Source organism: Atractosteus spatula, chromosome 20, assembly GCF_055471065.1.
Source record: "Atractosteus spatula isolate fAtrSpa1 chromosome 20, fAtrSpa1.hap1, whole genome shotgun sequence".
Taxonomy (NCBI): Eukaryota; Metazoa; Chordata; class Actinopteri; order Semionotiformes; family Lepisosteidae; genus Atractosteus; species Atractosteus spatula.
The window spans coordinates 15587140-15602854 of NC_142725.1; the positions used below are offsets into that span (position 1 = coordinate 15587140).

A 15715-nucleotide genomic window follows, 5' to 3' on the forward strand; every position below is an offset into this window, starting at 1 on the left:
AAAAAAAAATTAACAGTAAGTGGCCTGAAACACTTGGCTTTGTTAGAACGTTGATTCACACAATAAGATCCCTTCCTGTTCTTCTCTTCCAGAACTGAAGAATGAATAGTTCATCCAGCTCTTCTAACATCACTCCCACAAGGCCTGACTTAGACATAAATCACAGAAGTAAACACTTTGGCATTGTGGTTCCAGAACCTTTTAAGATATTTGGTCAGAGTTCAGAATGTTTTTTTTTAAATCCATTTGTTTTCAGCCTTTGTTTCTCATTAAATGGACAAGTCAGAAAATGCTGAACACCCAACCAAACCACATAAACAAATATTCTGCGTTGACAAGTACTGGGAAAAGAAGGCTCTGTGTGAAATGAGGGGGGGGGGTCATGTTAGCTCGTCTTGCCCAGTGTGTTGGAGGTGTGGCGTTGGGTGACAGCAGTCCAGTTAGAATCGAACCCGGACCCGCCAGGAGAAGCTGGTAAGGACCTTGTTGCTCTTCCGTACAATGCAAGTGTAGGTGCCCTCATTAATGGCGTTGGCAACGATGCTGATGTGGTCATCTTTGAGGGAGATGTACCCAGGGTAGGAATATTCCAGGAGCTCCCCATCCTTGTACCAGCTGTGGAGGAATGCCGGGAATAGTATCTTTGCCTCATCATCTTGCTCAAGGAAAGAGAATTCAATTGTACAGAATGGAAAATGCGGTTGATTTCCAAGTAGTACCTATGGCATTTGTGATGGCAGCACTGCCAACTTCCAGCCAGGTCTCAGAAAGTGAGCAAGGGGCTGGGTTTGGTCAGTACTGGGTTCTAAAGGATACAAGACTGACACTGCAGGTGCTGTTGCAGACCACCTGGGGGCGATCTCTGCTCTCAACCAGAAATCAGTGCCCCAGAATGCCGACTGTGGCTACTGTACTGTAAGAGGTGTTGTTGTTGTTATTTAAAGACCCCATAGCACTGTGTTAGTAAGACTAGGGCTGTAAACCACCATTCTTGGATTGAACTATCTAACCCATCTCAAGATCCCCCCTTACTTCAGCAGGCAAAGCAATTGCTTCTCTACCTGATCTGCTGAGTTCTGGGGCTGCTGCACTTCAGAAGGGGGTGAAGGGAGTCCCCTGGTATACATACAGGGCTTTGGGATGAAAGTGCTACATAAATGCAAATTATTTTTTGGAATTTTGTCTTCCGAGTGTATTTTATTGTGCCCAGATAAGAAAAAAAAGCACAAAAGATGGAATTCAAATGATAAGTAGTAGCACATTTTAAACAGTGTATTATCCTCAGAATTCATAAGGGGATTTTACTAACACGGAATGACGTGAGAGATAGCAGGATTATTTAGAGAACCACTTCAGCCTCCCCGCAGTGAGACCCTTCCACCTCAGGTCAGCGGCCCTTCAGTTAATAAAAAAGATTTACTTACTAGACTTTGCCTTTCTTTGCAGCAACCTTCTTCCCACAGCGGAAGGTGAGCTTCCTGCCCTCTGGGACCAGCTTGTTCTTAGTCCTGGGAGGAACTGGAGTAGGAGCCAGCGTGGGAAAGGGGAATTCTGGGAAAGGAGTGAAATAAAACGAGTGTTTTGTAAAGAACACTAGCCAGGTAAGCAGGAAGGTACCCACACCCCCTCTGCTTTGCTCTTTGGCTGACCTGTAGGGAACTTTCTTTTATAGAGGAGTAAATGTTTTCTTCTCCAAACGATATTTCAAATATGAGAAACGTTCTTGGCTATCGCAGATCTCTTTTAGATCTAGTATTGCCAACTTTAGCAGCTTTTAAAATCCCTCAGGAATCTCAGGGAAAAAAAGCTCTGCTCCTTGCTAGAGGCTTAACAGATCATCTGATGAATAAACTGATAATGAACCCTAAACTGAAATCTTTCAAAATCTGTTTCTGCAGACAGATCATTTGTTTCAATCTTTGTCTTCCTACACATTTGCACACAAGATATGTGAGGAAGGATTCATATTTAGAAAAGGTTTGAACTTGGCAGACCAAGTTTGGATTCATGTGTTTTTATTTCTATTATTATTTTTAGGAATTTATAAAAAACAATCACTGACCTTATGCAGGTTATATAACAATTTAAAAGCCGTAGTTCATCTGGATTTCAGTGCTGGATATTTTCCGCCTGTCACTGTCAATAGTTAATCAGAATTTAGTGAGCACTGCACTATTTTATTTTTATTCAAAAGTATAGTATTTTTTTCTGAAGCCAAAGCAAATCTAGAGCTGACCCCTCTGTGCTGAAATAACTATAGCCCACAAGCCACAGCCTCAAATTCCAATTGTTTGTAGTCACTGGAATTTTCCAGAGCAACATGGACTCTCCTAATCAACAATGACAAACAGATTACAGACTCTGTTTTTTCTTGATTCAAATTTTCCCATTTGTTTTGCCCCTGATGAAAACAAAATGGCACCTACCCACAACAACTAGGTAAAAATAAATTTGTCTCCAGAGGGAAACTCTCAGGAGAGGTATTCTGCTCCATCTTACTTTCCCCAATAGAAAAAGCCTAACTTGGAGGCATTGATACAGCATCTGTCAGAGGAGTGTGAAGGGGGAACAGCAGGACTCTCTCACTGCAGTGCAACCACAGGACCCAGATATTCTGTTTGCACTATAACAGACACTGCTGCCCGTACCATAGCAGAAATCACAGCTGGACGGACACTGTCTCTGCATCAGTTTTCTCTTGCTGTCGCAGTATCCCTTCCGCGCCCAGGACGGGCAGATGAATAACCTGTCCAAACAACCTGATTGAGTCCAAAAAAAGAACAAAAACAGCTTTGTTATTTAAAAACAGAAAAACCGTCAGATTTGTGTTTACTGGTGCTATTCTCAAACTGCAATATACAGTATTAATAGGCAATGAACAGTGTCAGTAACATGTAGTAATTTACTGTATCTTGGTTAATCATTTGTTTTATGTTTATTAACAAAAGTCAGATTGTTATAATGCAGGATTGCTATATTAGTACATAACAGAATATTAAGAGCTTGTCGTGTACAGTATTTATAAACATTATTTACAATACTTAGTGTGGCTGTTCAGAACTGAAAGAAACAATGATCTCTGACATTTATGTGATTAATTTTAACATTTTAAATATTCCATTTCACCTACAAATATCTTCATTTTGACCCAACACTTGAAATTAGGGAACTACCTAATGAGCTAAAAGAAACATTTCGGCTGGTGTCCCATCCGAAGAAGGTTCCACAGCCGAAACGTTGTGTTTGTTTTCTTCTCTTTTCAGCATGGAATAAACCTTTACTTGTTCCATTAAAAAAGGATATTTAAAATGCTGCTTGTTCATGTGTCACTTTAATAAACATCAGACAGACACGAAATGGTTAGCAAATTCACGTCCATTCCATCAATTGTAGCGTAAACTCTTGTAGAATTGCTTCTCCCTGTAGCCTCACAGGTGTGGACGTAATGTTTTTAATGTCTTCCCTTTAACAAACTGGAATATCCCAGTCACTGCGAAGCCGGTCCTACGAGAGCCCACACTCTTACTTCAGCCTGCTCTGAAGCCAGCGGATTCGATTTGGAAAGGAACTCCACAGCAGGGAGTGCTCTCTACTGGATGTGAGCCAGGACAGGATACGTGCAAGTAACTGGAGGAGCCTTTTCTTTCCTGAGTCAAATACCAAATACACATTCTTCAAAAAGAGCACGCTCCTTGTCATACTTAATATAGGGACACCCTTCCCCCCAATAAAACACGTAAAGAATGGGTACCTCTGTGCTGTGACTGTAAAGGCAGTGTTCAAGCTGACAATGGAGCAACGCGAGATTCACCAACTCCTGGGCCTGCCTGTGCTGGAACTCACCGTACAGCCGGTGGAGGCCCCAGACGTCATCCTGGGTGATGAACTTCTTCCCCGTGAGCGTGGCGTTGAGGTGCATGATGGCCTTGGGATTGAGGGAGTGCATCAGGCCCAGGGCGTGGCCAATCTCGTGAGCCGCTACGTGCACCAGGTCTGTCAGCCACACCCCTGCCGGCGGAACCGCAGGCCAATCACGCTTTGAGCAGCCCCGGGTTAAACCCGCCCCTGCCCCGCCCCCACCTGCCCCAGGTATAAAAAAATGCTAAAAGCACAGCTGAGCGCCCTGTGGCAAAAGAGCTCATCCCCAGAATAAGAAGCTGATGCATTTCTACTGAGAACAGATGCATGCAATACTGTACAGACTAGATAGCAGGATGTATTAGTGGAATGAAGAGTGACGCACATCGCCGTTTTGTCCATCTACATTTTCATCTCCTCACTATTCAGCTTTAATCACCTCCCAACTTTGGATGAACCTGGACTCTTCACCGACTCCCTTCTATTTACCCAACAAAAGTACCCATTCTTTTATGATGTTTCCGTTAAGGTTTACTTGAAGCTAGTGTAGCATGTCACCCCCCTGAACAGTGCCCATTACGCGCAGTACAGCGGCACGGTTATTTCTCCTGCACTCTGCAGGCTGCTGGCAGTGACAGGTACTTTTCTTCCAGCTGAAGCGCATGTTCCCCAGGACCCAGTACTCGTGGTCGTCGAAGTGGATCTCCCCTGTGGGGGGGAAGAAGGCGTGGGCCAGCTCCCCTGTTATGCCGTCGAAGCAGTGGTGCAGGTAGGACTGCAGGCAGTCCGTGTGGTTGATGGGGTAAAATCCTGCGAGATTTTGGGAGGAAAAAGACGCATCGCTGATAAAACTCCGGAGGAAATAAATGCACGGCCCTCAGTCGCCTCAGTCTCGTTCTGACAAAAAACCGAGTAACACTCAAGGGGCTGTCTAAACTTGCGCAAGTGGACATTCAGGGTGCAGGACGGGCCTTCAAGTCCTGAACTCACTGTAAAGTCACTGGCTGACTGGGGTCCAGTTTCCACAAAGCACTGGCCAGGCAGGACTGTCCTCTGCTTTAGCAGTGCTTTAGCAGTGAGACAGCTTGAAACTCCAAATGGGTGGGCATAAAATAAAACTGTTAATTCTAAGCTTTTAAAATTAAACAAGCTGTGGATGCTTAAACTGACACTAAATGTAGCATAATATTCTCATTTTTGACAGTTTTAAGTGATTTGTAAAAGCTGCATGCTGCTCTAGGACAGTGTTTGGTTTGCCACTTGAGAAGGGTTTGTGCTTTAGGTGCTACGCCATCACACGGCTGGAAGGCTTCAGTAAAGCAGTGGTGCGACAGTGTCAGGGGGCTCACGGCACACTCGCACACACCCCACCTATCTTAATGTCAGCCTCCTGGTCAGCGGGCACCTCTCTGAAGCTGAAGGGTGAGACGTCGCCCCACATGCTGAAGGCCTTGGCCATCGCCTTGTGGGTGTCACTCGCATTTATCAGGTTTCTGGGGAAAGACAGCAACCTGTCCAGAGAGGATACAGGAAGATGCACACTTACAATTTTCTCGCCATCATTCAAAAACAAAAACTGTTATCTTTGGGGTTTTTTTTTAAAGAAAAGGACCTTGACAGGTTTCCCGATAATGATTTCAAAACTATGCCATAGTTGTTATGCCTCTGCTGTTGAATTTAAGAGACTGCTGCTTAGAATTTATAAACTACAGCCCTTTGTTAACCAGATATTAAATGTTTCTTATATGATTCTCAGCATAAAAGATGTTTGATAAAACATAAATTCCTTGAGATAATTGACCATTTAGGGAGTTGCATTTCTGGATAATATTTCCGATTAATAACGTTTATACCCCTAGTTTATCAATCACAACGTTAGTGAGTGCTTTTGGAAACCCCAGCAGGATGCACAGAGAACCAAGACAGGCCGTGCACTTCTTACTTGTAAGTGAGCTTGAATTTGTCCCATTTCAGCTTCTCTGGAGTGAGGGTGTAGCGTTTGTTCCGGGAGAGACGGAGCAATCGTGAATGGGCTTCCTTTCCGATTCCAATTACTAAGATACTGGAGGGTTGAGCTTCTTCCTTGGACAAAAAAAAACAAGGTGAACCAAACAGAAATTCCTAGATATACAAGAAATTGTATATGGCCAATAAAGTGATCTTATCTTATCTTACTACAGTGTAAGAGTGCAACTGCATCTTTAGTGCAAATTAAGGGGTTAAGCCAGCAGCGGGCGCTGGTGAGACACTCCAGATACACGCAGGAATGCGTGAATATCGCACAGGCAGGAGGTCATTGGACAGCTGGCCCTGCCGGTGTGAAGTCAAATTCCCCACGCAAGGTTTAGGCAGATAGCAGTCCAGGCTGACCCTCGCTGGCCGGAGTGGCACTGAGTAACGGTGTCTGACGCTCCGGTTGAGCGACACGCCTTAGGCTCAGTCTCTTAGTTCAAGGAGTTTAGTTTAGGAGTGAACGGCTTAGGAGGGGGGAGACTCGTAGACCCAGCTGGCTTTAGGTTACCGAGAGCAGGTGGAGCTCTCGCTACAGTAGCAGCCTCGGTCGCTTTCCGTGTCGGGACGCCGGTAAAAAGGGAAACGGTTAAGGAACGGAATCTGCCGGGTGAGGAGATTACCACTGCGTCTCTACATCACAGTACAGCAAGGTTATGAATAAGGTGGCAACGGGGGGTAAATGTGGCACGTTTTCCCCCATGTTCGGCTGTCATGCAGGATCTCTTACAGCCTGCTAGACTCGAAACCTACGCACATAAAGCCTGTAAACTTGCTAAATCGGAGAAGAACTCAAAAGCAAAGCTTATGCGCCGAAACAAAACTTGGTTTTCAGTGTGTTAAAAGGCAGGCCAGAGTGCAGAGTAAACACTTTCTTTCATCTGAGCTAGGGATGATTTGGGGTGACAGATGTTCTTGTACTGTTTTGTTTAGCTATTTTTTGTAAGATTAAAAGGGGCATTGAAAGACCACAAACAAATTAAATGGCGCTGTTTCTCAGGCTTTTTTTGTTTGTTTTTGCCAGTGACCATGTTGTACATTTTGTCTTAAAAAAAAAACCCAAACATTCTTATTCTTGCTTCATCTCTGAGTAGAATTCCTTCTGAAATGGCTGTTAGGTGGGTGGAGGAGGGGAACTTTTTCTCAGTTTTGCAATAAAAATAAAAAGAGACATACTGAAAATGGGAGCTCACAGACTAACATAAAGGGTTAACTCTACTGCGCTTGAAGGGAAGAGAAATTGTCAGCCCATACGGTCACAGTGATGGTGCTAGCAAGGTTTACCTTCGAGACTGGTTCTGCGAAACCAGTGCTTGTGTCGGCTCGGCCCTTTCACTCTCCTTTCGAAACTAGATTTGAGCCCTCCTCAACCTCAAATATTATCGCCATAGAAACGAATCAGCAGCTCTGGGCTGTTTCAAAAGCTGCAGGTCATGCTTTAGATACATCAGCCCTGCAGGCATCCCAGTCATCTCCAGTTTTCATTTTCTTGGCTGTATCTTGTCTCTTTTCACCTCCCCTTGTCCTCTTGCTCAATCGTCCGAAGCCTAACAACACCTTGTTTTTTCCTTCAGAACGGACAACTCCAAGGGCATTGCTTCAAAAATGAAAGCAAAGCTCGGGAGTGAAACTCAACAGTTCCAACGCAGAGTAGCATCTATCTGTGACTGTTTTTTATTACTTTTCAGTTATGTAGCACTAGATCCCCCCAAAGGTGCCCCTGTTTGAAAGCTAAGAAGGTCTCTCTTCCAGGAAGTGTCTGTGGGTGTATTCATTTCTACTTTTTTACTTTACTTCATATTATCATCAAGGTTCACAAACCAGGTCCCACACAAAGCATTCACAGTACCTGAAACTGCATAAATGTTGCATTTGAGAAAAGCTGATTTTTATTTTGGGAGCAGAGGAGGGTGTTTTTGTGTGAGGAGGGGTGGAATTTGACAGTGGTGAAAATAAAAGCAAACTTTATCAATGCAGGAAAAGAGATTCTCCCGGGACACCCTCTCCCTTATTTCCTGTTCCTTTCTCTACCACTGGTATTCCTCAGTCCTCTGGAAGTTTTCCAGATCCTCACAGTCATAGTTTAACATGATGCTGTCAGGGAAAAAGTCCAGACTGACCATAACTAGAGCTTATTGCACTAACACACATCAGGCTGTTCTCTCTCCTCCATGGCTATTGTTGAAAGAGAAAAGTGTATTAAGAGTAAGTCTTCAGACTGTAATCAGGTTTTTGATTAAAATATTACATTTGAGAAAATGTGTATTTAAATCTCAAAATCATTTTTAAATTTCATAAAAAAGGACACTATAGGAATGGTCTTAATACTGTACCTTTATACTTACAACATTATGCAAAACCACACTCACTGAAAAGCTTTGTTATAACATCTTGATTTTATAAGAGAAAGTGGTGAATTAATAATGGCAGAAACAGATTTTTCAGAAACCTCAAGATCTGCAAGAGCCAGAGAGAGCTATGTCTATAGCCGGACTTGAAATTAATAAAAAAATGAATAAAAATTATTAAAAATGTATTAAACAAACCTTACATCCTTCAAATCTATCCCCCATCAACCCATACTGAAAACAAAACTGCCTGGCTTTGTAGTTCAGATCTCTCTCCTCTGTGTGGACTGAAACACAATTAATAGCTTCTCTCTCTGACACCAGTGAAGCTTCATTTGAATATCAATATGCAATGAGTCTCCTTCTTTTATGGATTTTTCTTGTCAACCTACTAGAACTAATGGAATCTGTCACTTGTTTTCTTTTAGATTAGAAACAAACTTGACAGGTATCAGTTTTTTGTTCCCTTTTCTACCATCACAGCTCTCAATGCCTTTATTTGCTAAGCTGTAGAAAATGATCCTTAACAGCTAGTGATTTAGATGTTTAAAACCTGTATTAAAAAGCCCCTTATGGGGTTTGCATTGTATTAAGACAATACCCGTTTCTAGTACAGCTGATGATTATAAGGCCTGATTTCAGACAGTTAAAATATCTCCAGTTCTGTAAGAAAAAGAAAATCGTGTATATAATTTGCATTCCTGTAATGCTTCCAGATTTGTTCTCCAAGAATACTTAAGAGCAATGCCAAGAACTGAGGCCCAGACACATTCTCTGGCTAGCAGAGAAGGACCTGTAGGGAAGTCAGGAGTCCTCCAATACTGTTAGGCTGATAGCAGAGATCGGGGAACAGGGCTACAGGCGACTGCAGCTCTCCCCTTCAATACTATACAAGTTCTGTACAAATACAGGCTCAGCACACGCTGGGGGCTCTGCACCAAGGCCTCGTCCGTGCTGTGCTCCATTTTTTCAATCCGGCCTCGCGGCCTGCTGGGGCTCTCTCCAGTGCTTCCCTGGGAAAAGGGGCTGAGATGGAAAAGGTGTTTGAATTCCAAGATGAGCTGAGCAGAGGCTGCTATCCGAAACTGTATTTCCTGTTCTCCTTCTGGGATCCGCACCACCGTATGGTTTAGTTCCCAGCCAGTGCACTCCCAGTCCCAGGCTTTATTTTTTTTGTTGAGAGCTATTGTTCAATTATGTTTTAACCCTATGAATGATTTTAATCCGCGGCTCACGACGCAGCCTAGACCACACAGAGGCAGGCAACTGTGGTTTCAGATTGGAGTTCCTAAGCCATAATGTTTGCACACGATGTGTTATACTCTGCTAAATCACCGTGGTGTACTTGTGAAGGAGCCTCTTCCTCTGTTTTCATTTACAGGTTCAAGACCTTCTCTTCTTGAGAAGAGGTGGGAGCGAAGCTAGCTCTGCTAAGCTCTACCCGTGCCACAGCACAATCTTCCCATTTCGAATAATTACAGCCACAGTTTTAAATCAAACCCTGTCTTGGGATGTTGAATAAGCTATGGATTTCCTCAACATCATTCACTATTGTTCTGAAACAAATAAACTTTTTTTTTAAACTGTTACTTTAAAAAAAACTCCAGTACACCTGCATACTCTGCTACAGAAGGTAGCACTAGCATTAACAACAAAACAGCCCCCTTAGTTTTTTGTATATTTTACAATATTATAAATATTATATATAATTGTATATTTTACAAAATATACAAACATGTTATTAACATAACAAGGCAGGCAAAACAATATTTTGTAAATAAAATGTCACAAATAAAACAACATGAGGTTCACCTACTACAGCATGGCTGCATGTGGTTGAAAGGCTATGGATTTCTTAGACTTGAGGTTTTATCTGTTATTGTTCACGTTTGCGCAAGACACTTCTCAAAGCGCTCTGATGTGAATCTGCGGATTCAAAAAACTGCTCAGAAGTCAGCTTTTCCGACCAAAGGATTAAGAAGAAGCATGCAATGGAAATTTGCCAAACGCGCCGTAACTGAGAGCGTATTCCAGTTTATCCGTAAGCTATGACATTTCCGAGCTGAGAGATAGTAAAAACTGTTTCTGTCTTTGTGGGTCCAATTTAATGAACGTTTTGTATTCGGCGCAGACTTGTTTAAGACTTCAAAGAAGTTGTGCTTCTATCACATGGATGGCTGAAAAACGATTCTGCTCAGATGGGTGTTCCTGCTCCTCTCTTCAGCCTCGTTACTTAATCTAACCAAGTATTTTACTCTTCAAGCCAACAAACCGAAATAAGAGCTCCCGAGCCATCACCTGATTTAACACATGCTCCGGCTATGTGGTATTTAGAAGTACAGTCGGGTTACACACGTGTGTGCCTTGTATCACTCCATCTCCTTAACAGGGGAAGTACTGTACATGCAGTAGATCTGATCCTTCCTACTGCTTGCTAAGGAGAAGCATCCTCGAGCTTGAAGGGGAATTAACTTGCTCCCGAAAAGACACCCGGTCACATATTTCCAAGCGAGTGTGAGTACGGTAACTTGTGCAATTGCGAGAATTAGATGACACAGCCTTTACACAGAATCGGCTGCCGCGGGGATAAATGGCGAATTTGAGACACCCCAGGCTACAAAATACCACAAGACACCGCTCTCGGGGTCTTCCTTTGAAGAAACTGCTCAACTATCGGGTGACAATTTACTGCATAGTGAATAAACCATCTCTCGTTCTTTGGAGTCCCCCAGTTTTCATCGGGGCGCGCTGCTTTGTCAGCAAGGTAACTTAAAAAGGCTTTGAACTCGGTCTCCGCTAAAGCGTGGCAACTTTGGAGCGAGATGAGAGAAGGACGGAAACGTGCAAGGGACACACCCTACCTCATTCCTCCAGGTGGGCAAAGCGGCGGTTTCCTGCATCACTGCAAACATGACCGCGACACTCAACAACGGCACCACGAAGTGCAGGACACTGGGCTCGCCTTTCAGACTGTGTTTGAACAGACCACACTCCATTGCGGCAGTGCTACCTCCACAAGCTTTTCCTGTAAAGAAAGCAGCTTATCCAGCATTTACCATGACTCTCTCTGCATTTTCTTTGGCAACTTGACAGGTGCTTTTATTGCATTCAAACCGTGCTGGTCTAGGACGGCCCGAAAAGCACAGCTTCACTGCCTAAATATCCCGCGACTCCTCGATAATTCTGCAGCCTGGCTACCTCGCAGTCAGCCCAGTGGTATCACATTACTGTAAACTGAGGTCAGAGCTTGTCAAAATGAACTCAAACGGAAACCAGCTGGGCCCTTCCTCGTCTAAGCTCAGTTTTTGAAACTTTTTTCTTCTTCTTCAGATTTCAGATTGAAACCTCCGGCTTTCGGATGATGACGACCACCGGAGTGGAACATGGGGAATATCGGTTAAGCTTTGTAAAATACAGTATATATATACACACACACACAATAGGTTAAAATACATTTTGCATCCCACTGTTGGTTCCTTTAAGACAGACAAAGCTTTAAACAATTACATGTCGAAATTAAATCGTTTAGAATTGTACTACTGGCACACTCCTTGATTTGAGTAAAATGTAAGGTTCAGATGGAAAATAAAAGGGACTTTCTTTGGGAACTGCATATATATTATGAAAGACAAACCATATGCTCTTTTCATGCAGAGAAATTAGCAGGGCCATCAGGTGACATTTTAAAGTAAATAGTGTGCGGTAGCAGAAGAGCAGCCAGCAAAAACAGTTGCCACGGCAACACAGCGGCTGTGGGTCTCCAGTCTCAGCTGAGCGATTTTTTCTATCCGTCCTCACAGCTCCACAGCAGAAATTAGCTCTGAAATACAATTACTCCATTTGTCCAGTACGGAGGCGGCAGAGATAATGCCATGCCGCACTCTTACTGGCTCACTTGAATAGCAAAATAAGTTTGGGAGTTTGATTAGTTAAATTTTCTGCAGATTTTTAATCGCGTTCCTGGTATTGTGCATGTAATTAGTCCAGTGTGCCTGTACCGAGTACGGAGGAGGAAATGCAGTGATGGCTACGTTAGCGCTCAGCGTCCAGGCTGAGCACAAAACCTTTCTTCCACGAGCAGGTTAATCTAGTAGGTAGTGAAATGGGCGGACGGAGGCGAAAAGCCGGCCTAAAATATTTTCACCTATTTACTCCACCCCCCACACACCCACCCAAAAAACATTTCATGGTCAAAACTTTTCCTTATTTTTGCATTTCATTCTGTAGCTCTGTTGACTAAGACTATGGCATGGCTTGTTATATAAAAAATTCGTGGCGTCATAGGAAGCTCTTATGCTCATGTTATTTCATTCTAAGAATTACAATTAATTTCTGATCCATTATTAACCGATTCATGAAAGTAAGGACGATTAGAAGCGAGGGGAGTTCGCTTGGTCGCTAGAAGCTGATTGTTCCGATAATCCGGGTATTCAACAACAACAACAACAACAAGACACCCACGACTCTTTGTGTAAAGTCGCCCCTCCCGTCCTCCGTTTTACGATGCATTTCCCGTTTTAATGGAGGTTGTGACGAACGTTTGGTAAGGATGACAACGAACAAGTTCAATCAGACCCGGCTGTTAGTAATTAGCAATCGCCCCTGACGCAATTTCCTCCCCCGAAACACGACAATGTACTTCTCTCCCTCGCATAAAATACATCTTTTTGCATCCCACCTCTACAGCTGCCCCTTGGTCACCCTCCACTCTGCAGGGGGGTCCCAGTCTCCTCGTTCTGTGGCCAGGAGGTCAGCCGTCAGGTAAGCAGGTTAAGCCAAATTTTGACTAAGCACTCGATAATCTTTCAGCACACTTAATTCTGGGGTGGTGTTAGTTCTAGTGACCTGGAAGATAAAACATATCGACTGACGACGTCGTCTACGTTATCGTACAGGCTCTTGGACGAGTAAGGTTTTTTTAGTAAGTAAATAAGAAACATTCGCCGTGGGATTCAGGATAAGAAAATATTCCAGCTTCATTACGAATAAAGACTCATCCATTCCAGCCGGATGGTTTTGGAGTGAAACTCTCAAATTTATAGATATTAGTAAATGACACTAAAAAAAAAAAAACATTTGGCTTTTTTCCTGAATAATATCAGTAATGTTATGAAACTGTGTTCCTGCTATTAATTAACTAGGCTGGAAGCCTAGTAGTATTGGAATCCTGTCAGTATTGGCATGATTTTGGGTCATGCAGAGTCTGCTGTGATCAAAACAGACATGATAGGCTGCATTCATATCGGTGATTTCTGTTTTTACAAGCTAAACGAGAGGGGGAAAAAACTATCATTCAGAATTTTTTGGGAGTTACTTGAGTTAAATCATGTTTGTGTTTCGGGGTGAGATTTTAAAATAACTTAAAAACATCAACAGTCATCAACTATGTTCATTCAACTCTTTCAAAGAAAAAAAAACGATCAATACGGTTTTTTTTACAGTTAAGGCCTGAATGCATAAATAAACATAAATAACACTATACGTTAAAATAATTTTAGATTACTTTGTCAGTCTGAAGAATAATTGAGCTGTGTGGATCTTTGTAATGTTAAATAATGTAATAAAACGTAGACATGTTACTAAACATAAAATATATATAATTTAAACTAAATACGAAGGGGTTCAAAGAGCCAGCTGCGTCAGCATGCGTAGGCTGCAAAGGAACAAGTAAAGGTTTATTCTATGCTGAAAAGAGAAGAAAAACACAACGTTTCGGCTGTGGAGCCTTTTTCGGTTAATGTTTCGTAGGCAATTCATGTGCCTGTCTCGTTGTAATACACATACATGACCACTAGATGGCCGCAAAATATGGCAGAATGCATGAAGGTACAGTTCTGTGGTTGCTGAACCTTTATAATACAGTTAGGTTTCTTTATATGATCTATTTCTTAATCTTAAAATGTTTCCGTGTAATTTATTAAAATGTAAAGTATTGACATCTTCACTGTCTTTGCTTTAATAATTAAAAAAAAAAGATTCTGATAACTAGCTACTTTAGGACCGATTGTTATTCCAAACTGTGGTCAATGTTACTAGCCTGTGGAGTTATCATTGATTATTATTTACAGATCATTTTAATTAATTGCTTTTATCAATCTTTTTAAGAATGGAATCAAAGCTCATCTGCTGAATACTGAATTGCTTACACTTAAAATTGAAATTGAAGTTTGTAAATAGAAAAAATATTAATAATTATTAATATAATTAGATTAATATAATATAATTTATAATTAATAAATATTACTTCCAATCATGTAATGCTTTTTATCCCAAACGATCCCAAGCATTTTACACATACGACGTTACCAAGTTCATCCTCCACTAATGTGCAGCCCCCACTTGGGAGAGACACAGCGGCCGTTCTGCACCAGCAGCCCCACCTGGGAGACGCACAGCAGCCATTCTGCACCAGCAGCCCCATTGCACATCAGAGCAGGTGGATGAGTACAAAATTGCCACATCAAGTGAATTTTAATTAAGTGAGCCTCTAGAAAGAATACATTTTAAATATCCAGAGAGAGATTTAGTCAGGCCCCCTACTCCTACTCTTAAAGACAAGACTAGGGGGGGTCTTTGATGACCAAGTAAACAAAACCTCAGTTTAATATCTTAACCAAAGGGTGGCAACTCCTGCAGCACAGTGTTACTGGCCACCATAGTGGGGCTTGGTTTGGAAATTCGCCAAGCATTGGATTGTTCACCCACTAACAGGGAACGTTTTACACCACTGACGATGTATTGTTGAAATAGTGAATAGAGGAAAGAGCGCCCCCTACAGGTCCACACCACTGGCAGCAGCAAGCCACAGTAGACATGCTGAAAGAGATAACAGCTTTACTGAGTAGCTTCTGGTTTGTAAAAGAGGCTGAGGTGGAACCTTCTTAAGCAATTCTTAATCTTTTACCGTATTCCGGAAGGGAATGTCACTCTGAAAGCAGAGTTGACCCTGCAGAATTATCTTGATTGAAAATAGATTTTACTGATGTTCACAATAATGCATACTGCTTCTACAAGCATGACAAGCAAAATGCCTGCTGTTTATCCTTTAGTTCTGTCTGCTCACCCAGGTTGTTGAGACATGTGACTGCGATAGTCAGGGTTCTGAACTCCTAACTGGAAGTTTAAATTGCTTCAATAAAATACACAGCTGTAAAAAGTAAGTTGCTTTGGATGAAAGTGTCAACCAATTAAACAAGCTACAGTCACCAGGCTCTTGACTTATTTTCTCAATAACGTCTGCTCATTGAAGTGGCAGGTAAAGCCGTCTGCTGTTTCTCCAAATCAGTGCCCACGAGGGACATTTAAAGGATTAAACCTGAGTCACACAAACTCCGTCCTCTGAGCCAAACGGCTACACTGTTCAATCCTTGTTCAAAAAGAGCAGAGCAACAATCCCCCTTCACACTCCCATCATCGCCATGTCATGATGTCCTCATCAGTGTGTTATTGCATTTCCACGTACAGTACAGCTGCAATACTGTGCAGGAGCCTGCGGGCAG

The 15715-nt window shown here is 42.5% G+C and overlaps 1 protein-coding gene across 1 annotated transcript; it reads right to left on the reverse strand.

Moving 5' to 3' along the window:
- Positions 1 to 362: 362 nt before the first annotated feature.
- On the reverse strand, positions 363 to 11323 carry mmp23ba (matrix metallopeptidase 23ba). Its single transcript, XM_088937884.1, has 8 exons — positions 11078 to 11323; positions 5801 to 5940; positions 5230 to 5369; positions 4501 to 4668; positions 3844 to 4008; positions 2649 to 2759; positions 1425 to 1551; positions 363 to 615 (listed from the first exon to the last, which is right to left on the reverse strand). Exons 1-8 carry the CDS (start codon positions 11210 to 11212, stop codon positions 441 to 443), a joined length of 1161 nt encoding a protein of 386 aa, XP_088794010.1. The 5' UTR covers positions 11213 to 11323; the 3' UTR covers positions 363 to 440.
- Between the last annotated feature and the right edge of the window lie 4392 nt (positions 11324 to 15715).

Excerpts from the sequence above, each read along its gene's own strand:
- mmp23ba (XM_088937884.1), bottom strand. The coding sequence starts at position 11,212 with ATGGAGTGTGGTCTGTTCAAACACAGTCTGAAAGGCGAGCCCAGTGTC. Across the intron at positions 5,370-5,800 it reads AAATTCAAGCTCACTTACAA|GTTGCTGTCTTTCCCCAGAA; the intron begins GTAAGAAGTGCA and ends CTCTCTGGACAG. Across the intron at positions 4,009-4,500 it reads GCGCTTCAGCTGGAAGAAAA|GGGTGTGGCTGACAGACCTG; the intron begins GTACCTGTCACT and ends TTCCGCCGGCAG.